This window comes from Saccopteryx leptura, chromosome 2, assembly GCF_036850995.1.
Source record: "Saccopteryx leptura isolate mSacLep1 chromosome 2, mSacLep1_pri_phased_curated, whole genome shotgun sequence".
NCBI classification, from domain to species: Eukaryota; Metazoa; Chordata; class Mammalia; order Chiroptera; family Emballonuridae; genus Saccopteryx; species Saccopteryx leptura.
Window position 1 is genome coordinate 247,029,782 of NC_089504.1, and position 23,345 is coordinate 247,053,126.

The window sequence follows — 23,345 nt, forward strand, 5'->3', positions numbered from 1 at the left end:
TTCTATAGAACATCATGTACTATAACTATTTTGGTGATTCAATCTGCTTAGGATTTAGGTGACATCTTTCCAAAGATGGAAAGGAGTGGAGTTGGGAGGGTGCAAGAAGGAACTCAAAGAAGGGTGTAAAGAATGAGAATTGCTAGTTTTGGATGGGATCAAAATTATCTTGATGCCACAAATTTGTCCAAGACCCAGAAGTGACTCATTCAAGAGGACACAGTTGGGAACCAGTACTGAATTAGGCCAACAAATGTCTACGCCAAACTCAAAGCTGAGGAATAAAATTTTGTGGCTCAAAGTTGGCAGGGAGTTGAGAAAGAAAAATGTATGTGATCTAAGATAAAAGCTACAGCCCTGGCCGGTTGGCTCAGTGGTAGAGTGTCAACCTAGCGTGCAGGAGTCCCGGGTTCGATTCCCGGCCAGGGCACACAGGATAAGCACCCATCTGCTTCTCCACCCCTCCCCCTCTCCTTCCTCTCTGTCTCTCTCTTCCCCTCCTGCAGCCGAGGCTCCATTGGAGCAAAGTTGGCCCAGGCGCTGAGGATGGCTCTATGGCCTCTGCCTCAGGTGCTAGAATGGCTCTGGTTGCAACAGAGCAACACCCCAGATGGGCAGAGCATCGCCCCCTGGTGGGCATGCTGGGTGATTCCTGGTCGGGCGCATGCGGGAGTCTGTCTGACTGCCTCCCTGTTTCCAACTTCAGAAAAATACAAAAAAAAAAAAAAAAAAAGCTACAGCTAGAGAATGTTATCAGCCTCTCCCCTCACGTGTTCTATCACTGAACAATTACCATAGAAAGCCATGCCATTAGGGTTTCCCCCTCATTTTTAAAAGGTTGATTCTACTAAATAAGTAATGAAGTCATACAGTTTATTTAATACCCTCATTGTTCTGATGTATATACATGCAACTCCACTAACATCGATCAAACCTGTATGAGGCCAAACTTCAAAAAATAAGACAATCATCCCGAGTTAGTGATCACACAGCTGATAAGCTGTCCTTTGTACAAAAAGCCACTGAAATCTGATTACTTCATTCTGTAGCTTTTCATTTGTTTGCCTGGTATCCTCCAAGGAGGCCAGAGTCTCGGTCTTCTCTTTGGTCATCTGCTCCATTATCTGCAGGGCATCTTCTGCTGTCTGTGCAGCCTGAATACAAGAGAGCACGGTGAGAAACGTGGGCAGCTTTGCTCCCCGAACCACCACCCCTCCACCCCCCCAGGTCTGCACAGTCCAGGATCCACACAGAGAGGACGGGCAGGCCTGACGTCAGCACAGACAGACTGAGCCGTGACCCATCTCTACTCCCAAGTAGAACAAACACAGTCTTTCCAGGCCATCTTTTGAATAAGCCAATTGTCGGGTGCAGCCTGCAAATCTCAGACCCCTCTTAGCCTGCAACTCCCAGTGCCAGTTCCAAGTGACACTGACAAGTCGTGCTGGTCGCCTTGGCTACATCTGGGAGAAAACATTCAGGTATGATGAAGAGTAACATCCTCATATGGCTGGGCTTTTCCTCTTAATTGTAGGTACTGCTACACGTTTCAGATGCTAGTCTTGCTATCTCCAATTTGGGGCTTTTGAAATCGCTCAGAATTTAGGCTGGGAATTTTTCAAGTGGAAATAAAAATTATTTGGGCAAGTGTTTAATGAGAAGCACTGAATGGAAAAATCTAGGAGAAGCTAAGGTAAATGAATATAAACATGGCTATGAATAAAAAAGATAACATCAACAGGAAACAAATCCTTGGCAGAAAACCTGTTTTAAAAAAAATCATAAAACAAAATGAAAATCTTTACAGGCACTTGCTTACAACCTCACGTGGTCTAATACAGCTCACAGGAGTTCTGCGTTGTGCCCTCCCCATGACCAGCCATGGAGGTTTCGCTGGAATCTTCCAATGCCAAACCGACAGACACAATGAAACAGTTCAAAGCCAAACAGAAGACACTCTGTGTTTCAACATGTGCCCATTTTACTATGGTGGGTAAGCCTTTAAGAACCACATCTGTTTCAAGAAAATTTCCCCTTAAATTAAAAAAATAATATCCTTGTTATTCACAGTTTGCAATGTTTTCTAATGAAAAGAGAGAGAGAGAGAGAAAGAGACTACTGCAATTAGACATTTAGTAAAAACCTGTTCTTCCAGGTGGCAACAGACAAGCTGGAGACAGACAAGCGGCTTACTACACGGGGAGGACTTCCATCTAGGGACAGGGACACAGGTCCCTCGGCTTCTAATGGGTTAGTGCACAGTGTTAGTAGTCGGGCGCTCAATGCTGGGACCTCCCACTTTACCGTGAGTGAGTGAAGACTCTTGAGCTCCCTAATCTTAAGACTGAGCTTGCTCTTGTCTTTCCTCAAAATACGGTTTTCACTTTGGGACTCGAGGAGATTGGCTGAAATATGGCTGTTGGTCTTGGCCAGCTGGCTGATCTCCTTCTGGAGGACAAAGTAGCTCTCCGCCAGCTTCTCCTTCTCCTTCAGGAGCACGTCCTTTCTCTGCGCCATCTCCCGCTTCTCCGCCAGCAGGCCCTGGTTGTCCTGCACCACCTTGGCGCACTCGGCCAGGGCGGTCTCGTGGTCCAGCCGCAGGTCGCCCAGGATCTTGGTCAGGTCGCTGTGCAGCTCCTGCAGCTCAGACTTGGACTTGGACAAGGCAGCGAAGTCGCTCCTCAGAGTATCGATGTCGGCCGCCAGCCGTGCCGTCTCTGCCGCCAGGAACTCCTTTTCCTGAACGATCTCCGCCACCCTTTGCTCTGACTCGGTCTTCTCCTGGACCAGAGCCGAGTTTTCGGACCGGAGCTCCTGGGCGCCCGCCCGCAGCTCTCCCAGCTCCTGTTCCAGCAGCGCCATGTGGCTGCGGAGCTGGCTGCACTCAGACAGGGCCGCCTCGCTCTCCTGGGCCCTGGCCTCCCTCTCCAGGACGAGGGACCGTCGCGCTGCCTGGACCTCAGCGCGCAGCTTGTCCTCCTCGGAGTGGCAGGTCTGCAGCTCAGCGCGCAGCATCCGGCACTCCTCCTGCAGGCTTGCCTGGTCCTGGCACACATCCCCGTGCTCCCGCTCCAGGCGCTGCTGAGCTCCCTGGGCCTCCTGCAGCAGCAGAGACAGCTCACACCTGCTGGCTGTCAGCGCTTGGTTTTCTTCACTCCTCTCCTGCAGCTCTTTCTTCAGAGCATCGAGATTGCCGAGCAGTTTCATCTTTTCCTGAGCAAGGACCCTCCGGCTTGCCAACTCCTGCTCGTACTTCCTTTTCAGCTCCCCCAGGGCATCGATGGAACTCTCCCTTTCTGCTAGCAGATCTCCGTTCTGCAATTCCAGTGCAGACTTTTCTTTTAGGAGACTGTCCAGCTGCTTCTTGATCTTGGAGATTTTCTGACACGCCGCCTCCTTCTCGGAGGTCAGGGCCACGATCCTGTCGTTCAGGCCCCTCTCCATGCGGGCCGCCTGCAGCTGTGCAGCCTCCAGCTGGGCAGTCCGCAGGGCCCTGCTGCTGTCCCCCAGCTGTGCATGGAGCCCACTGGCTGTGCTGCTTAGCAGCTGTTTGGTTTGCACTGAGGCCGCCAGGCCCACACTCAGCTCCTCCTGGTCCTGCAGCAGCGCCCACTTTTCCAGCTGAAGCTCCTTCTTGTTCTGAAGGAGGCTGTCTCTTTCGACCTTCAAGGCCAAGCATGTGCTTTCCAGACCTGACCGCTTCTCAGACGCCGACTTTTTCTCAGCAGTGAGGTCCCTGATGTCCTGCACCAGGGTTTTCTGGTCTCTGACCAGCTCCTCATAAGAGCTCTGCAGCTTCTGAATGACCTCATCCTTGTCTTTGGCCAGGGCAAGGTTGTCGGCAACGAGCTTCTGGACGTGACTTTTCAGGCGGTCTTTTTCTTCCCGGTTCTTCTGACACTCGGCCCCCAGGTGATCTCTGCTGACCTGCAGTTCTTCCACGAGAGCCTGCAGGGTCGCTCTGGAAGCCTGCAGAGAATCATTGTCCGCACTGACCTTCAAGAGCTCTTCTCGAGCCACCCGGACTTCTCTCAGCAGCTCCTCCCTGTCGGCAGCCACTGCTTCCTTCTGGTGACACAGCTTCTCAGCGTCCTGCTTCTCTCTGAGGGCTCGCTCCTTCTCTGCGGTCAGAGCTTCATTTATGGACCACAGTTTCTGCTGGTCTTCCTGAAGCAAAGTGAGTTTGGCCTCCAAGTCTACGAGCTTGGATAAAAGCGAATCTTTCTCTAACTTTAAAGCATTTCCCTCCTGAATGAGAAGCTGCTTCTCTGATTTCAGACCCCTCAGCTCTTCTGATATTAGTTCAATTTCTTTTTTGGCTGATGTTAACAAATAAGTTAGCGACTACAGGAACAAAAGATAGAAAGAATGGGAACAAAATGAATCAAGCAGACAAATGCAAGCCCAAATAGCTTAATGTAACCTGAATCATAAAAGTTAATTATTATTATTATTATTATTTACAATAAATTCCACAGAAACTATCTGGCTAATAGGGGAAAGAATCCAGGTGAACAGAGCCCATAAAAGGATAACACAAGGCAGGTCTTGTCCTGCAAAGGGCTCATTCAGCTACTCATTTATTTTATCTTTGAAAGAATTTTAAAAATTATTCCTGATAGCTACCTACAAAGATAAAAATAATGGTGTGATTTTGACATCAGGGCATAAGATTCTTCCCTGCCATTCTAATTAGCCAATCATTTCTAACGTAGAAAAGATACATAAAAGCATCTTTTTTTCTTTTTTTGTGTGTGACAGACAGAGAGAGGGACAGATAGGGACAGACAGACAGACAGGAAAGGGAGAGATAAGAAGCATCAATTCTTCGTTGCAGTACTTTAGTTGTTCATTGATTGCTTTTTCATATGTGCCTTGACCGTGGGGCTACAGCAAACCAAGTGACCCCTTGCTCAAGCCAGAAACATTGGGCTCAAGCTGGTGAGCTTTGCTCAAACCAGATGAGCCCATGCTCAAGCTGGCGACCTCAGGGTTTCAAACCTGGGTCCTCCGTGTCCCAGTCTGATGCTCTATCCACTGCGCCACTGCCCAGTCAGGCCATAAAAGAATCTTTAAAAATACAATCCAACACACAAAAAAGGTGGATTAGAATGAGTGGAAAAAACTGTTGCTTTCTAACTCACTGTAGGACCTTACTTAATAATGGACAATCAATGGCCTGAAACTGATTAGTCCCAATATTACATATAACATTAAAAATACAGGTCCTGGCCAGGTGGCTCAGTGCATAGAGCATTGTCCTAGTGGGCCAAGGTCATGGGTTTGATCCCCAGTCAGGGTACATACAAGAAGCAACCAATGAGTGTACAACTAAATGGAACAATTATGTAGAACGAGTTGATGCTTTTCTCTCTCCCTTCCCCCTTTCTATCTCTCCTTTCCTCTCTCATTCTCTCTTAAATCAATGGAAAATTTTTAAAAAGTAAAAATACTACAGACTTAATTTGCTAAGCTTCAGCAACTAAAATAAACGTTTTTCTTAAAAAAAAATGCATTGGTTTATAAAATAAAAATGTGACCCCAATGTCTGTAACAGCACTGTCCAGCACTGTCTGCAAGGGTGTTAGTGTCCTTGGGCTGCACCATCCAATGTGGCAGCCACCAGCCCTGTGTGAGACTTGTGAGCACTTGAAACACAAGAAGTGTGATTACAGAGCTGATTTTATTAAAAATTTGACTACTTTATCATGGTAAGCGAAGTCAGGAAAAAGCTAAATATCACATGATTTCATTCATACGTAGGATATAAAACGGAAACTCACAGACACAGACAACAGTCTGCTGGTACCAGAGAGAAGGGTGGGGGCGGGGCGGGGCGGGATGGGGGTGGGGCCTGGGCAGGGCTAGTAAAGGTAAAGGCCAAATAATACGGTGACAGGAGATGCTCTGACTCTGGGTGGTGGGCACACTGTCCAATGTACACAGATCATGTATCATGGCATTGTACACTTGAAACTTATCTTAATAACCAACGTCACCCCAATAAATTTAATTTTAAAATATATATTAAAAAATCTGACTAATTTACATTTAAATGGCCTCATAAGGCTGGTGGCTACTATACTGGATAGCACCACTATAGATCAATGGTTCTCTAAACTAGGGAACACAGATGCTTCATGGACTCCACAGGCCTCCTGAAATTTCATATGAAACTTGCTGAGTGGATATATAAACGTTCCTAGGTAAAATATCTTAAGGTTTCATCACATTCTCCAAAAAGCCTGTGAGCCACTGCTGTTGACAAACACTGAAATCCACAGAAATAGAATATCCAGACAACTCTGGAAGGGAAGCAATTCTGCTATGTTAACCAAATGGCCCTCATAAAAAAAAAAAATATTTTTTTTTTTTTTTTTGTATCTTTCTGAAGCTGGAAACGGGGAGGCAGTCAGACAGACTCCCGCATGCGCCCGACTGGGATCCACCCGGCACGCCCACCAGGGGGCGATGCTCTGCCCATCTGGGGCTGCGCTCTGCCACGACCAGAGCCACTCTAGCGCCTGGGGCAGAGGCCAAGGAGCCATCCCCAGCGCCCGGGCCATCTTTTGCTCCAATGGAGCCTCGGCTGCGGGAGGGGAAGAGAGAGACAGAGAGGAAGGAGAGGGGGAGGGGTGGGGAAGCAGATGGGCGCCTCTCCTATGTGCCCTGGCCGGGAATCGAACCCGGGACTCCTGCACGCCAGGCCGACGCTCTACCACCGAGCCAACTGGCCAGGACAAAAGAAATTTTTTTAAAATAAAAATTACATATATATATATATGTATACACACACATTAATATATTTATGTTAATGTGACTTGACACAAACTGCTAGAATGCGGAGGTCTGGGCAGGCTGTAACATTGTTAAGGGAAACCCTAAAAACAAGCCTGTCCAGACCAAGGGCATGCAGAGAGGAAGGTCCGGAAGTTACATGCAGTGTTAAGTGGCTTGTGGAAATGTTTCACAGGGAGAGGAGGAAGGCCTGGTGGTCAGCATGCAGGGGACAGGAAATGCAGGCATCTTATATATGACATTATATGATGTCACGGTTCACTTAATGGGATAAGTTTCAGGTCCTACGTATGTCCTTTCTCTATCTCCTAGTAAACTCTCCTCCTAGTAACATTTCTTTGACACGTTAAAAATAAGCAAAGACAAAACTTTACTTTTCTTTGAACAAGTTCAATAGTAATAGAAATAGCTAAATACTAGTCGGAAGTTGAACTTCATTAGCTTACCAGGGTCAAAAAAAATATCTGCTGGGGCAGAGATGCCAGCCATCCTGGCATCACAGAATTAAATGCAACGCTTCCATTCTACTCAGTTGGGTAGCAGGGTGTTTCCTCACGGTCCAGCCGGTGGACCCAGCTCCCTTGTCAATGAGCTCAGGGTGCTGTTCTGAGGACACACACAGGCGCTCTCTGAGGCCTTGCTTCTGAATTTCCCGGGAGGTCCGTTCCTCCCACCTCGGTCCTCCCCACTGCCCTCCGTCGGCCTCTGCTCTGGCTTCTCTGCAGCAGGGCTCCCCTGACCAAGTAAGGAGGCAGCCAGACCACCACGGGGAGAGGAGCAAGCTTCCCCGGGGCCACAGGGAGAGGAGAGGAGCAAGCTTCCCCAGGCCACAGGGAGGGGAGAGGAGCAAGCTTCCCCAGGCCACGGGGAGAGGAGAGGAGCAAGCTTCCCCAGGCCACAGGGAGGGGAGAGGAGCAAGCTTCCCCAGGCCACGGGGAGGGGAGAGGAGCAAGCTTCCCTGGGCCACAGGGAGAGGAGCAAGCTTCCCCACAACGAAGAGACTGTCACCAGCAGGCACAGAGAGCTTGGGCAACAGAAGACTCTTTGTGGCTGCTGGAGAAGAGCAGCGGGGGGTGATGGCTACACAGGACAGGACTTGCGAGGAGGGGGCAGCAGCGGGTACAGAACATGGGGAGCCACAGGGAATGCAATTTGCCGTCTGGTCACGCGATAATGATCGGACGGTGAATGCTTGTCAGTGCCACCAAGCTCCTCCGCGGGCAGAGCGCCCTCCCTGCCGAGGAAGTACAGCCCGCGCGCACCACACACTGACAGGACGTGAGCTTCTCCGCGACGCCATGCCACACCATGCCATGACACGCCACGCCACACCACGCCACGTACTCTGGCTTTGTCGGCCTGCTTTCTCAGTTCCACCATCTCCTGCGACAGGTCCCTGTTCTGCTCCTGGGCAGCCGTCAGCCTCTCCTCCGCGGCCAGCAGCAACCCCTGTAGCTTCTGTAGGGCCTCCGCATGCCTCGCCTTGCTCTCAGAGCTAGACTCCTCGTACCTGGCCTTCAGCTCCTGGCCCTGCTGGTGGCTCGTTTCCACCTGCTTTTCCTGCAGGGACCCCGAGAGAAGGGATGAGCCCTGTGCCCCCCCCCAGGGGCTGCCCCGCCCCTTGCCTCCCCACTCCCCCCACCCCGCCCCCGCCCACAGACAGCCCCGTTTATTCCCTGCTCACCAGGTCCAGCAGTTTCCCCAGCAATTCTTTCTTCTCCTCCTCATGCTTTTTAGTTGCTTCTTGCTGGCTCTGCTCAGCTTTGTGAGTTACTTCCCCAATACTTCTCTGAAGAGAGCTTACATTGTCATTGGCCTTTGTAAGTTTTAGCTGTAACTCTTCTACGTCTCTAGAACAAGGTTCAATACAAGGGGTCAGCTTTTTCAAAAGAATTCTTTCAATTCCAGGGTTCTACTAAAAAGGTACTATTAATAATAACTATATTAATAGTTACAATTAGCATCTGTAATAAGCAACAACAGAAGACTTGACTTGCCCTGAAGAATAATCTTGATAACTATCATATAAATATTTATAAATGCATTATTTAAAGTAACAGTTACTATAATTGTTAGGGTTATTTTATGGCAACAGATCTATAACGGAAAAAATGAAAAGTAAACATATTGGGCACTTACAAAATTTTAGCAGGCTAAATGATCAAAAACTCATTCTACTGATGCTTCACAACATAAGATATAAAAACAGCAGTCAATAACTTGAAGTTCTTCCAGCATAAAAACCATATGGTCGAACAAGAGGTACAGAAAACGTGGGACGTCGGCCTAAAGGACAGGCAGGGAGCCTGGCGGCACCTCTGGGCTTCTCACCTATAAAACACCTACAGAGACCCTGGCTGGTTGGCTCAGTGGTAGAGCGTCGGCCTGGCGTGCGGAAGTCCCGGGTTCGATTCCCGGCCAGGGCACACAGGAGAGGCGCCCATCTGCTTCTCCACCCTCCCCTTCCTCTCTGTCCCTCTCTTCCCCTCCCGCAGCCGAGGCTCCACTGGAGCAAAAAGATGGCCCGGGCGCTGGGGATGGCTCCTTGGCCTCTGCCCCAGGCACTAGAGTGGCTCTGGTCACAGCAGAGCAATGCCCCAGATGGGCAGAGCATCGCCCCCTGGTGGGCGTGCCGGGTGGATCTCGGTCGGGCGCATGCGGGAGTCTGTCTGACTGCCTCCCCGTTTCCAGCTTCAGAAAAATACAAAAAAAAAAAAAACACCTACAGAAAGGAGGCTTCCCCAGGACCCAGGACTACAGCCACTAGCTGCACCTGCCTCGCAGCGAGTCTGACCAGAGTCGCCCAACCAGGGTCCCACTGCCAGGCACAACAGACACTGAGCTGTGCACGGTGTGTGGCCAGGTGTAACTTTGCCAAGTAGCAACACCTTTAGAATCAGAAGTCTAATGGTCCCCAAATGTCCTCTAAAAGTTTTTGCCTTGTAAAACATTTGATTTTTACACGGTGGCTATGAACAGGAGGAAAAAAAATCACACCAAACCTCAGGACAAAGACGAGAGCAGAGGTTAAGACCGCAGAAGTATCAGCAAGGAGGGAGTTCATGGGCGTGGTTAAGAGCAGCAAGGGCTCGAGGACCAGACTGCCCAGCAGTCTGAAACTCCTGGCAAGTTGCTGAACCTCATTAAAGCCTCAGCATCTTTTTTCTTTCAAATGGGAATAATACACCTCTAGGATGACTATGAGAATTAGAAAATACACTTTCTTTTTTTTTTTTAATGCTTTTTTTTTATTTTTTTATTTATTCATTTTTAGAGAGGAGAGAGACAGAGAGGGAGAGAGAGGAGAGAGAGACAGAGAGAGAGAGAAGGGGGGAGGAGCTGGAAGCATCAACTCCCATATGTGCCTTGACCAGGCAAGCCCAGGGTTTCGAACCGGTGACCTCAGCATTTCCAGGTCGACGCTTTATCCACTGCGCCACCACAGGTCAGGCTACACTTTCTATATAAAACTGTTAACATAGTGCATAGCACATAGTAAGCCCTTAATAAGTGTCACCTATCGTTACATTGAAACAGGTTAAAAATATTCTTAACTGCCTGTTATAGATGTTACTGCCATTGGTCAATGTCTATCTTTCCTCAACCAATCAATAGAAAGTCTTGAGTTCCTCAGAGGTTAATAGTAGATTCAAAGGTACACTGAGGTGTTGCTCAGAGAAAGAAGAGACAGGAAACGAAAACACAGCCACGCTGAGGATCTGGGCCCCCCTCCTGCTCAGACTTGCTTCAGGGCCCAGTCTAAGGCAGGTGCGCTTGTGAACACCCATACACACCTTTCTTTCTGGCGTAACTCGTCATTCATTTTTGTCAACTGAGAGGAATGATCCCCTGACATCTTCATTATTTCTGCGATGCTGTTTTCCAGTTTTTCTTTCGCCTTTATCAACTGCTCCTCTCTTTCATCTCGCTCTCTGAATTTTGCCTCCATGTCTGAGTATATATATAGGAAATAAAGAGTACTGTTGTGTTGTCATCAACAAAAACTTCCTGCCTGTGTCCTGCACGCCAACCCTCGCCCTGGGAATATATGCATATAGCAGTCCCTGCAGAAGTTATATCCTAGCAAAGCAGATAGACGATAAACACAATCGATGAAGAAAATAAAATGGTGTAAAAGAGTGCTTAAAAGGAAATAAACAAGCAGAGACAGGTGCTAGGGAGAAGCTGGGAGTTTAAATCTCAGATAGAGGGGGGAAAGTAAGTGCAAAAGCCCTGAGGCCGGAATGCGCTTGTCATGCAGGAATCACCAAGGAGGCCACTATAGTGGAAGTGGAAAGAACAAAGGGAAAAGTAGTACAAGAGGAAAACAGAGAGAAAGCAGGGCCCAAGGTCGGCCAGGACCACAGCTCTCACTCTGAGTGAGCTGGGGGCCACAGGCAATCCCGACCAGAGAAGCAGCACGAGCTGACTTGAAGCAGAGGGGTCTCTCCAGCTGCTGTGTTGAGAAGACACCGCAGGGGACAAGGGCAGATGCAGGCAGACTGAGAGGCCAGCTATTACTCTTACGGAAGCTCAGAGGGAAGACAGCTGGCATGGCTCAAGGACAGCAGTAGGAGTGGAGAGAGGGCTGGACGCTGACTGGTTCAAAAACAGGGCAGAGAGGTTCGGCTGAAGGTTACAGACCTCAAGCAAGTGTTTTATCCCATCATGTGACCAGATGAGTGGAGAAGTTCAGCCCAAGAGTAGACGTGTTATTGAAACATACTACAACTATCTCAAATCCTAGGAAGCCTGCTGCATTTAATGTTTAGTAACCAGAGACATCACCTTACCTGTTAAATTTCCTCTCAACTTCTCCAATTCAGAAGAAAGCGCATTAAACTGCTCCTCTTTTTGATGTAATTTATTTACAGTTTCTATTTAGGATAAAATTCAAAGTTTAATATATTTCATATTTAATAAGCCACCTAGAGCTTGGCTATCTTACAATCAAATCAAATCAAATCACACGATGTCACAGGAATACTAGGGTCCCATCACAAACCAAACACTGAGCAGTGAACAATCTCTTCTGCCTCTCATATTGGTGGGTTAGGCAGGGACGAGGCCTCCTTCTCCGGGCAGCTCTGTCCTCCTTTCACTTAAACCTCAACAGAGCTATCAATGACTCAAGTGTAAATAAGACAACACTTTTCCCAAGTGAACTTACACTTTAATATGAAACACACTTTAAGTCAACAGAAGGAAAACACAAATGGGAGTCTGAGGCTTCAGGAAGCCAGAGGAGGCCAGTGGCCTGGGGGTCCTGCGGGAACCACCAGACAGGGAAACCAGACCATGGGCCGGGTGTCCTCTGCAGCCTCCAGAGGCCAGCTCCACCGTGAGAGCAGCGCACTCCCTGAAGCCATCTGTGCGCACGTTAGTAACACGTACCTTGCATACTTCTCTGGACAGAGACCGCCTCCTCCGCAGCACCCGCAAACTTGTCTTTCTAAAGAAAAAGCATTGGTTGTTCAGAACAGGAAGATTTCGACTTATAAGAACTAAAAGTTTCAATCAGTTATATAACTACGCTATTTACCTTTTGCGGCTGGTTTTGTTTCAATGAAACTAACACGTAAAACATGTCTACACCAATTAACTACAATGTGCACACACTGTGCATGTGTATGCATGAGCAAATGAGGTTTGCACGTGTGTGTGCATGCCTGGGTATGCACGTGTGCCTGTAAACACGTGTGCATACTTATTTAAGTATGTGCATGTGTGTAGTTAAGTGTGGTTCACGTATCTAATGTCTCCATAAGCCTACGACTTTCCTTTCTCGACACGTGTGGGTACCGCCAGCAGCGCCCATGGTTACCGGCCTTGACTAAGCTCAAGTTTTTGACGCAGGAGGTGAGGCAGAGGGGAGGACATGTCCCAACTAACAGCAACGTTCAATGCCCAAAATACTGAGCTTGATGTCAGCAAGGGGGCCCTGAAACAAGTGACCACATTCACATCACTTTTATTATGATGTACTGTTATCATTGTTCTACTTTATTATTAGTTATTGTGATTGCTAACCCCTTACTGTGCCTACCTGGGAAACTAAACTTGATCATAGCTATGTATACATAGGAAAAAACATAGTATAGCTGGGGTTTGGTATATCTGTTGTTTCAGGCATCTGCTGGGGGTCTTGGCATGTACCCCCTAAAGATCAGGGGGACCTGTAATACCTACCTTTACTGCTAGTTTGGGTCTGATCCGATTCCCCTCAAGGTATTTATCAGCCAATTACTAGGACATGCAACTTAAATCAACATTTTGAAAGAGCAAGGAAATCGACGCCATACGTCTTTCTTTAAGATTTTTGTTTTTAAACAGGAACAATTCAAACGGCCATGAATGCCCGGATTCAGATCCACAAGTACTTACCAAAATCTGAAGTTCTTTCTCCAAAGCCTCTTTCACGTGACTGACTTCGCTCAAGTGCTCCTGAAGTTTATTGAGCGTTAGCTCTTTCCCCTGCAGCTCTTTGGTAATGCTACTAGCCTACCACACAGAGTTACCCGGATGGAAGCAAATGGACAAAAACAAAAAAAGAATGAGAAACAAAAAATACGACAAACACAAAAAACTGATGAGAAACAAACACAACCAAACACAACTGAAGGGGATAAAGGTGTGGATAAGAAATCTTTTTTTGTTTGTTAATGCTAAGAAACCAATGACTTTTCATTGCGTTCCAGATGTAATTGTCTACTGGCTATTTCAAGATAATCAAAATAGAGTATTTTTCTATCTAAATTTGGAATAGCAGCATGACTTAAAGCAGAAAGTACTGATGCTTACTTTCTGAATGAGTTAGTTGAGCAGTTTCATTTCCTAGGCTTTAAAAACCTTAAATAGAGATGATGGATACATGTGGTCTATGTTACTATTCTCTGTATTCATTATATACCACAAGTATTTCAACATGTACATAAAAATGCACTGGGCACTAGAGCAGTCATCAGAAATGGGCTTCTTAAATCTTGATGTAAAAAAAAAAAGTGGACCAACCATTAGCAACACATTCTTCACTAATTAATTTTTGTAATTTGGCATTTTGGAACCAAGTGAAGAGATTTAAGAAAAATGTCCTGTAATTGGTTTATCATCTTCAATTAAGGCTACTTAGCACTTTTTCTGTTCTGTCTGCCCCCCCTCCACCCACTGAACCCTCACTACCCTTCCTTCTTTGCCAAGAGAGCAGCTTCTCCCCCAAAAAGCACAGAACAGTCAACATCAAATACCAGCACCTCTTCTGGATGCCTCAAATGGTCCTTAAAGTGAAGGCGACATTTAGCAAAGGCTAGCTATAAGAAACGTAGCCGGAGAATATTTCGTATAATTTCCTACGCCTTGACCCAAGTAGACTCATCCAGGCTTTACCCCCAAAAAAGCTGGAAACAGACTGCATTCTCCTTGCAGCAGAGAAAAGGCTCCGGGCTTTTAACCTTCGTTGTGCTGGGAACGCCACTCAGCGCAGCATGGTCACCTGGTCACAGTCAAGTGCGCTCAGAGTTCACATCCTGTCTCCATACAGGACCTCACAGATGAGGCCATTAGGGCAGTTGGGAAGGGAGATGACCGTATAAATTTCTATCTAATTCATGCATTTTTTACCTTTACACCATCAGCTTAGGTAGTTCTCCGTTTTAAAAAGAGATTCTAGATGGGAACTGTACTTAAACAGGAGCTCACAGAACAGCACAGAGATAAAGTAATTCACTACCAGACAACAGGAAAGGAAACCAAAATTCACAGAACCGACCCATCATTTTCTCAAATCTCCTCAGATAAAACCACCCTCAAAACACTCAGAAGATAGTAGACTCAACTAAGAAATGTTACAACCAAGCCACCTGTTTTAATTAAATCAGGAATTTGGAGGATGAGTCACCTCGACTCAAAAATAATTCACAGTGCAAAAATAAGAATGAGAAACAGAAAGGAAAATGATGGCGGATGTCAATACAAACCTTGCAGCTTTCAGCATCCTTCTCAATCTCTAAAGCTTTAATCTGTTTCTCAGCGGCCTCGAGCTGCTGTCTAAGCTTCTCGCTTTCCGATTTACCTTCAGAACTGGCTTTCCGAAGAGTGTCAAGATCCGAGAGCTTTTCCTCGGCAGCCTTGAGCTGTGACGTAAAATTATCAATAACCTTGGTTTGTTCACTGCATTTGGCTTGTAGTGCCTCGAGCTCCTTTACCTTTATCTCAGCCTCCTGTAGTTTGCTTAAGGTGTCCTCCATTTCTACCAGATGCTGGTCTTCCGCTTTGTCCAGCTTCGCTTTGATGGCTTCCAGGCTGTTCTCCTTCTCTTGAATGACCTTTGTCAACTTGGCCCTGACGGCTTCTAGCTCTTGAGCATGAGCAGACCGTTCAGAGTCTTGTTTGCTCTGCAAGTCTTCTATTTCATGCTGGTAATCGAGTCTCACTTTCTCTATCTGTGTTTTTAACTCGGCAAATTCTGCTGTCTCCGAGCCCACCCTCTTGCTGAAGGACACCTTCAGCTCCTCCATCGCCTGCTGGTGGGATGTGATGGCCGTCTGCAGCTTGGACTTCCACAGCGCGATCACATCCGAGTTCTCCTTGTTGGCATGATCGAGCTTGCTTCGAAGGGACTCGTTCTCTTTGGAAAACTTCTCGGTGGCGGCCTGGAGAGCCTTGATCTCCTTCTGATGCGCCTCTTCCCGGGCATCGGAGTGCTCCTTCAGAGAGGTGATTTCCCTTTGATGGTCCGTGTGGGTGGCTTCTAACTTCTCTTGCAGAGAGCTTATCTCTTGCAGAAGGGAGAGTGACATGTCCACATCCCCGGCAGGCTTATTGGCCTCCAGCCTTCTTCGCAGCTCTGTAACTTCCTGTACTCTCAACGCTAGGTCTTTCTCTAGCTCCATTATACGAGACTTTTCTGACACGGTAGCCACCTAATCACAGCAGTCCAAAGAAAAAGAGATCATTTAAATAACATATCACGGATCATCTTCTTTAACCTTGAAGATCTTAAATAACTAACTCCATCTCAAGGCAGAGGTCAAACTACCCCAAAGGCCTGCAGGTTAAGCTGTCTCTAACTGGGATTGTGGCATAGGCCTAATTCTGGGAGCTCCAATTCAAAACTATCATCTTTGGCAAAAAAACTTCCACCATGTTCAGATGTTAAGTGATCTGAACTGGGTATCGAGTTTAACTGCAAGACTATTTCTTTTTCCTCCTAAGAAGCTTAAATGGGGGAAGTGCCAATGAAATGATAAGGCATTAAAAGAAACAGTAACTTTTATAGATTTCAAATATGTATATCTGCCTGCCTGAAGAAAGAACCCTCCTTGCTCTGCCCGTTTTTCCCGCCCTCATTGATCTGGGGGAGATGATTTTAAAGAACAGTGCTGTCCAGTACGGTAGCCATTAGCCACATCTGGCCACTGAGCACTTGAAATGGGGCTCATCCCGAAGTGACATGGGCTGTATGTGTCAACTACACATCAGATTTTGAAGACTTGGGGAAAAAAGAACATAAAATATCTTGTTAATGACTTTTATATTGATTACATGAAGAAATGATAATATTTGGGACATATTCATTTAAATAAAATACAGTATTAATGTCACCTCTTTCTTATAAAAAAAAGTAAGTTAATGTGGGTACTGGAAATTTTTCAATTATCTACATGTGGCTCATATTATACTTCTACTGAATAGCATTGGTATCAAAGGTGTAAAATTACCTCTCAAATGCTTCAACGAATATCACACCAACTGTAAAATAAAACCCTCACTGGATGACGAAGTAATTTACTAACCTTTTTTTTTAATGACAAAGAAAGAATGATTACTTACCTGCAATTATATAAGAATCCTATAGAGCGCCCCTTTTGGATTTTCTAATTCTGGGAGAATTCTGATGCACGTGTCTTGTTCCCCTAACCCAGTGGTTCTCAGGCGTTAGTGCACACGCGCCCCCTGGGATGCAGGTTGACAGTGCAGGTCCTGGGTACCCCGCACTATTCTGATTCTATTTCAGCTCTGGGATAGGAGGCAGCAGCAGCCTGCTTCTTTTAGACAAACACCCCAGGACTAAGAAAAACACTTTCATGACCTGTGTGCCCTTTTAGCCTCAGGAAATTACTTCCCTCTGTTCCCTGGGAGGCAGTCAGATGAGTGCACAGAACATGTGGGGAATGGCAGCTTCAGGAGCAAGAATTACTGGACTAACCTGGGAGTAGAAGGGAACAGGAGTGACTTAAAACACACCACTGAGCCCCAGACCCAAGGATCGAGCCCCTCCTCACTGCCTTTACCGGGACAGAAAGGGACTGATACGCTGCCTTTATTTCCTCTGCCCGCTTACCAGGCTGTGATATTGATACAGACTAAAATGTCCATGAAAAGATAGGAGAAGGAAGTCCTCAGGTCTCCAAAACCACATCATCAAGTCATTACATATTCTAGCACTGACTATAATTGTCATGTTGTGGGGTTATAGCTATTTCAGCTTAAAGGTGATGATAATTCCTTAACATACTTTTTCTGGGGTGTGGGGTGGGGTAGTTCAAAAGTTTGTAATCACAAAATAAGTCACTGAATGTTAATAAACCCCACGGCTACAAGGTCTGTAACCTAAATAAATCCAATAGAGCTATAGCTCTTAATTAGAACAAAACAGTCACACTGAGGAAACGCCAAGTAAAAACGAATGAGTAGAAGTAACAAATAGTGTGATGACACTTCACGTGGACATTTTCACTGCGCTTCTGTTTCTTATTTTATTTCCTAAAGTCTGCCCTCAGGCAGAACTATCTCTGTCTCAGCCTTTCCTCTTAGCTGGAGGCCAGACACATCAGGTATCATTTTTACTTTCGCTAATGTCCCAACAGCTCCAGGCACACTGTTTACCACCTGCACTCACTGGCTGAGGGGACAGAGGTGATATGAAACATCTACAGGTCACTGGTCAGTTTCACACTTGACAAACCAAGAGCGAAGGTCAACAGAAGACACGACTAGCTATAGAAAAATGGCCGGAACCTGACCATGAATGACCCAGTCCGTGAATGGAGATCTCCTTATTCACGGCCAAAAATAAAATAAAGGCATCCAAGTTGTTTGCTCACGAACCGCTTGGGAGAGGAGTTCAGAAGTAAGTAAGTGGCCTTACTTCCATAGTCAGTCATCCTAAAGGAGCTCAAGCATGTCACCAGTCCCTTCTACCACCCAGGTTAAGTCTCTGGCTCTCAGTCAGGAAGCAATAGCACCAAACTACCGGGATGTTTTTCTTACCAAACACACAGGAGACAGCTTTAGTTTTGAGGCTGACTGAAAGCATTTTCTTTCTTCTTAAAAAGAAAAAAACTTACAATTTAGAGAGGGGGGGAAAATCACTTGATTATCTAGATTTTTCAATCAGTCGATTTCTCAACAAGAGAAATTTCTAAAACTACTAATAATTAAAAAGGAAAAAAATCAGAGTACCAATATTTGATCAGAAGTAGAGCGATTCTTGAAATTTTGAAGTTAAGGATCTGGGTAATTTAGCCATTAACAATTTAAATCAAATTCATATATATACACACACATCCATGTTTTCTTCTATGCAAATGACTTGAATTATTTCGTAAATGTTTCAGCACAAAATTATTTCCATAATGAACAGACTACTCCATGTTGTTAAGGGCACAGACTCTGGGGCCAAACTGCCTAGATACAAATCTTGGCCCCAACTTACTATTAGCTTTGTGACCTTAGGCAAATTACTTAGCTTCTCTGTCTTGCTGTCCTCATCTATAAAAGGGGAATAATACTACCAACTCCCTCCCGGGGCTGTGGTAAGACTGAGTGAGTTGACATGTGTACCGTGCTCAGAGGGGGCTGGGACTAGAGAGAAACCATTCTGCGCCCAACACACGTTTCCTTCCTGACAGCTGAGGTTTTAACCTCCTAGGTGACAGAAAGGATGGAAATATAAAGAGAGATCAGGTATCCAGGAAAAGAGAAGGTAGCCAGGGTCACAGTCCTTAATTCTCATGAAAAAGAATCAATGTGTCAACTCCCTTCCCCCCAAAGAGGCCAGGGAAGAAGGCGGGAAGGTGCTAACATGAAACAACCACAAGTCCCAGTAACCAGAGGCCCCAGTAACCGGGGCCGTCAGAATCAGAGGACAATTGACTGCTTGTGCCAGACCAGAGAAACGTGTGTCACGGTTTTCACAAAGAGAACCTCCACGCAACGTACACAGTTGCAGAGCTCCTGATGGTGACTTTGGTTGAACGAAGCAAACGAGTGAGTCTTGACGTCTGACCAAAGATTTGATATAAAGCTCCTGTGCCTACCCATCCGTTTATGCTCGTGAACAGTTATCAAGACCAAACTCAGGTTGAACCACTGGGTCGAGACCTAGGCCAGCCACGAGGCACGTCACCCGAGGTGTCCACCATTCACATACATGGGTCTGCTTCATTAAATAGCGAAAACCATTACCCTAGTGTCTTCTAACTCCCTCTGGAGTTTGTCAGCTTTGGTCTTTTCAAAGAGCAGGCTCTGTTCAAGCTCCTTAATGCGGGCATGCTCCAGTTTGGTCTGCGTCTGTTAGTAAAAAGGAAGAGGAAGAGAACACAACAGTGCCACCATGACATGCCAGCACAAGAGGAGAGACAGCGGCATGCAGGCTGAGCCACCAGAACCTTCCGCCAGAGGGTCAACAAGACGGGCAGTGGCGCAGGGAGGATGGAATGAGATGCGGGGGCTGGGGCGAGGATGAACACTACCAACACAAGGAGGCGGTGGGTGGCGGGCATGGGCTAGTCTACCGAGAAAGGAAAAATGGAAAACATGTGAGGCACAATGAAAAGTGTCAGACGCATGCAGCCAAACAGAAGTTATATTGATAAGTGAAGTTTATCAGCACAAATTAGAATAGTTAATATCCCTCTAAACTAGTATCCCCCCTCCTCCCCACAACAGCTATTTGACATTCACGTCAAATATAACTGACTTGGTAACTTTAAAAAGTATATTGAAGGCCCTCATGGGGTGGCTTAGTGGATGGAGCATCGTCATGGGCACCGAGGTCATGGGTTTGAGCCCTGGTCAGGGCACGTAGGAGAAGCAATCAATGAGTGTACAACTAAATGGAACTACTAAGTAGAACAAAAAGTTGATGCTTCTCTCTCTCTCTCTCTCTCTCTCTCTCTCTCTTTCTCTCTCTCTTTTTCCCTGCCTCTCTCTCTATCAAATCCATGGGAAATCTTTTTTAAAAAGTAGACTGACCTTCTATCACCTAAATATGGAAAAGGTAATGTTGGACACCCTGTACGCGTCCAGGAAATCCCTAGAGCAGAACCTTGCACTCTGGCGTACAACCTGACACGAGCGAGGGTCACGCATGACACTGACAAAGGGGGCTGGGAACGGGAGCTGAGGAATCACACCAGCGCCCTTGGCTGAGATGAGGGAGGAGGAGCCAGACTCTCAGCAACGTGCTCCCATCTGACAGGCGTGAGCCGTTCAAGCTCAAAGTTCTTTTCAACAGTGGTTTCCCCAAAGGCTATTGGTCACCAGAAAGAGAAAAAAAAGGGGGGGTGGGTCAGATTTACAAAAAGAAGATTCAGTAGTAAGTATGTGCCACCGCCCCCATTCCGGAGGCTCAGAGTGGAGAACAGTCTGGCCGGAACTGGACTCTCTATGCTGATCCTAAGACATAGCTAGTATCAGCTGAGAGGTGAGAGACAGTGACTGGACACAAAGCACGAGCTTAAACCCCATGCAAGAAGAGCTGCTGAGAGCTGGCCATGTTTCAGAGCCTCTGGGGGTCCCCGCCTCGCTCACTCGGATGGTCCCTGGTGGAGCACTCAGACGGTGATCCCTTCCTAACAGGTGTCAGTGCGGCAGAATCCTAGCCAATCACCTCAGTATCAGTCTGGGGTCCCTCTTCCCCACTCGCCTCTACTCCCCAAGGGATTCAGCAGTATCATCACCTGGGAGAGCCACTGGGAGGGCTGTCCCCGGAAGCTTCCCGTCACTTCTATTGACTTAGATACACTGTGGGTCTAACTGGTCAGCTCCAGCTAGACCATTATGGGCAATGAGAAAATGACAACAAACTAAATAAAGTAACAAAAAGCAGAAGAGCAGGGCTGGGAGACAGTGGAATGTTTGACACTACAGATGCCTCAGTTCTGTCCAGCAGCACTCTGCGGCGGCCGATGCATGCAAGAGCTCACTCTGCTTGTAAACCAGGTAGGAAGCATCGTGGAATATTTAAGCAGAAAACACATTGCCCTGGCCAGTTGGCTCAGTAGTAGAGCATCGGTCCGGTGTGTGGAAGTCCCGGGTTCGATTTCCGGCCAGGGCACACAGGAGAAGCGCCCATCTGCTTCTCCACCCTTCCCCCTCTCCTTTCTCTCTATCTCTCTCTTCCCCTCCCGCAGCCAAGCTCCATTGGAGCAAAGTTGGCCCAGGCACTGGGGACGGCTCCATGGCCTCCGCCTCAGGTGCTAGAATGGCTCCAACTGCAATGGAGCAACACCCCAGATGGGCAGAGCATGGCCCCTGGTGGGCATGCCGGGTGGATCCCGGTCAGGCAAATGCAGGAGTCTATCTCTCTGCCTCCCTGCTTCTAACTTCGGAAAAATACAAAAAAATAATAATAATAAATAAATAAAATAAAGAACACAAAATTAAAAAATATATATATAAAAACAACTCTCACCTGCTTCAGCTCTTACACTCAACAAAAATAATCACATTGCAAACCTAATTGCCTGGATAGGCCCCTTTGTCCCTAAGTGCCTTAGGGAGTGGTTGTTCAATTTACCTGCTTTTACAGGAAAAGAATCTAACTCAGATCTCCGTTAACTGTGGTCACGGCCTCAGAGCACTGAAATCCAAAAAGCAAAAGGCAACCTTTCCTCTCCACTGGACACCAAGTTCAGTGTCCTGTGGGTGATAGGTCACCTCTTCAAAATAAAATACAGATAAATATCCATTGAATGGGGTCTTCTCCCCCTCCCGAGGCCTTCCAGATTACTGCAGCGGCGCCCCCTGCTGGCAGGGACGCATACAGATGGCCTGGGACTCGGTGGCTGTCTGGATCAGCCACCAGCAAGGGACCTAGAGACCCATTTCCATGACATGGTATGCAGTAAAAATGTCACACTGGACAGGACAGCCCTCCTTTCTAAATTACTACTTTCTTGGAATCAGACCCATATCCTAGGAGGGTGGTCCTGGGACAGGGGGCTGAGAGGGAAAGCAGAGGCTCTGCGAGAAGCGCACAGAGAGGCAGAGGAGGCCCATGCAGACTGACACCGGACGCAGCGGAGCCTGTGTGGGGAGGACAGCGGAGACCCAGATCACTGAAGTAGCGTCACAGGAAGGAAGCCTTCAGAACGGAGGCTGTTCTAAAAGTCCAGTCTTGAGTTGTCTATTTGAGCAGCCAGGAGGCGGTGGAGGGAGAAACACTCTTTGTTTTAATTTTGTTCCCCTGTGGTGATAAATTGAGTCTAAAGTTTTTAGGTTTTTTTTCAGTTGGTATCACAGTTGACAAGGGGCACCAAGAAGCCAGGCTTCCAAGGTAACTGGTAAGATTGGAACTGGGTGTTTGATTCTAAGTGGAGGGAGGGAGGAAAAGAAAAACACCCACATGCCTACTAGCACTGCTACCTGAAAACCTCACTTTGAACACAATAAATTTAAAATATTCAGTCTCTTCCTTGAAGAGTACTCGCCCTAGTTTCAAAAAACTAGGCTAAATATCGCAGCCATCAAGACCATGTTTGGATTTCTAGTCAGCTGCAAGAACAGGTACTGGCCAGCAGGGGGCACTTGCACCAAAGGCAATCAGTCTGGGAATCCCAAATCCCTTTAACTCTTCTGGGAATAAAATTAAACAGCTTGAGAAAATTTCCCCCAGATTTCTGTCTCCTTCATCGGATAGGTTTTTGCTTCAGTCAACTGTTATCCCTTTTGCAATAATTCTATTAAAATTAGAAGACATTCTGAATTAAGTAAAGGCCAGGCCCCCAGACAAAAATTCTTCTTTCTCCCCATTTTGACAAAATTCTTTATAAAGCAAACATGACTATGCATTAAACAAATGGGTTTATAGAGCTTAGTCATTACATACAATTTCTTTGGGATACAAGTGTAACTGCTTTAAAAGCCACATGCACAGAAATATGAAGGCCAATGTCTCAAGGTCAGATTATGCAGTTAGTATTTGAGTATATCAATAAGCATTTTAATCTGTAATTGATCTGTGTTAACACGGGAAATATCCACACAGTTAAGTGCCCTCTTACATTCTCAGGATCTTCAGAAATCTGGCTCTTTTGCTATCAGTAAAAAAATAAAAAATTAAACAACGAAAAGAGATTCAACTAAAGTTTCAAAATGTTCGGGCTTCAAAATAACTTTGATGAATTTCAAGTAAGTTTACCAGGCTATATACTAGCCTAGTGCTGAAGTAAATATTTTAATTTGTCCCTCCCACAAATACCCTAGGCTATACTTTAAATGGATTAATGATGACATGGAACTTCTAATGAGACTTTGGGGTGTTT

General features: G+C 46.6%; 1 protein-coding gene across 6 annotated transcripts in view; it reads right to left on the bottom strand.

Moving 5' to 3' along the window:
* Positions 1–23,345, bottom strand: part of CLIP1 (CAP-Gly domain containing linker protein 1) — a 120,259-nt gene that overhangs the window by 30,212 nt on the left and 66,702 nt on the right. For 3 of the 6 annotated variants that reach the window (XM_066371041.1, XM_066371042.1, XM_066371043.1), the window contains 10 exons: positions 23,085–23,117; positions 19,264–19,368; positions 14,772–15,716; positions 13,183–13,299; positions 12,193–12,250; positions 11,592–11,675; positions 10,593–10,749; positions 8,483–8,648; positions 8,143–8,358; positions 1,038–1,154 (listed from right to left, as the gene is read on the bottom strand). In XM_066371041.1, the coding sequence (XP_066227138.1) occupies positions 1,038–1,154; positions 8,143–8,358; positions 8,483–8,648; positions 10,593–10,749; positions 11,592–11,675; positions 12,193–12,250; positions 13,183–13,299; positions 14,772–15,716; positions 19,264–19,368; positions 23,085–23,117 (1,998 nt within the window). Of the gene's footprint in view, positions 1–1,037; positions 1,155–2,304; positions 4,345–8,142; positions 8,359–8,482; positions 8,649–10,592; positions 10,750–11,591; positions 11,676–12,192; positions 12,251–13,182; positions 13,300–14,771; positions 15,717–19,263; positions 19,369–23,084; positions 23,118–23,345 lie in introns of all 6 variants that reach the window. The other 3 variants (XM_066371046.1, XM_066371044.1, XM_066371045.1) reach the window with 3 other exon arrangements.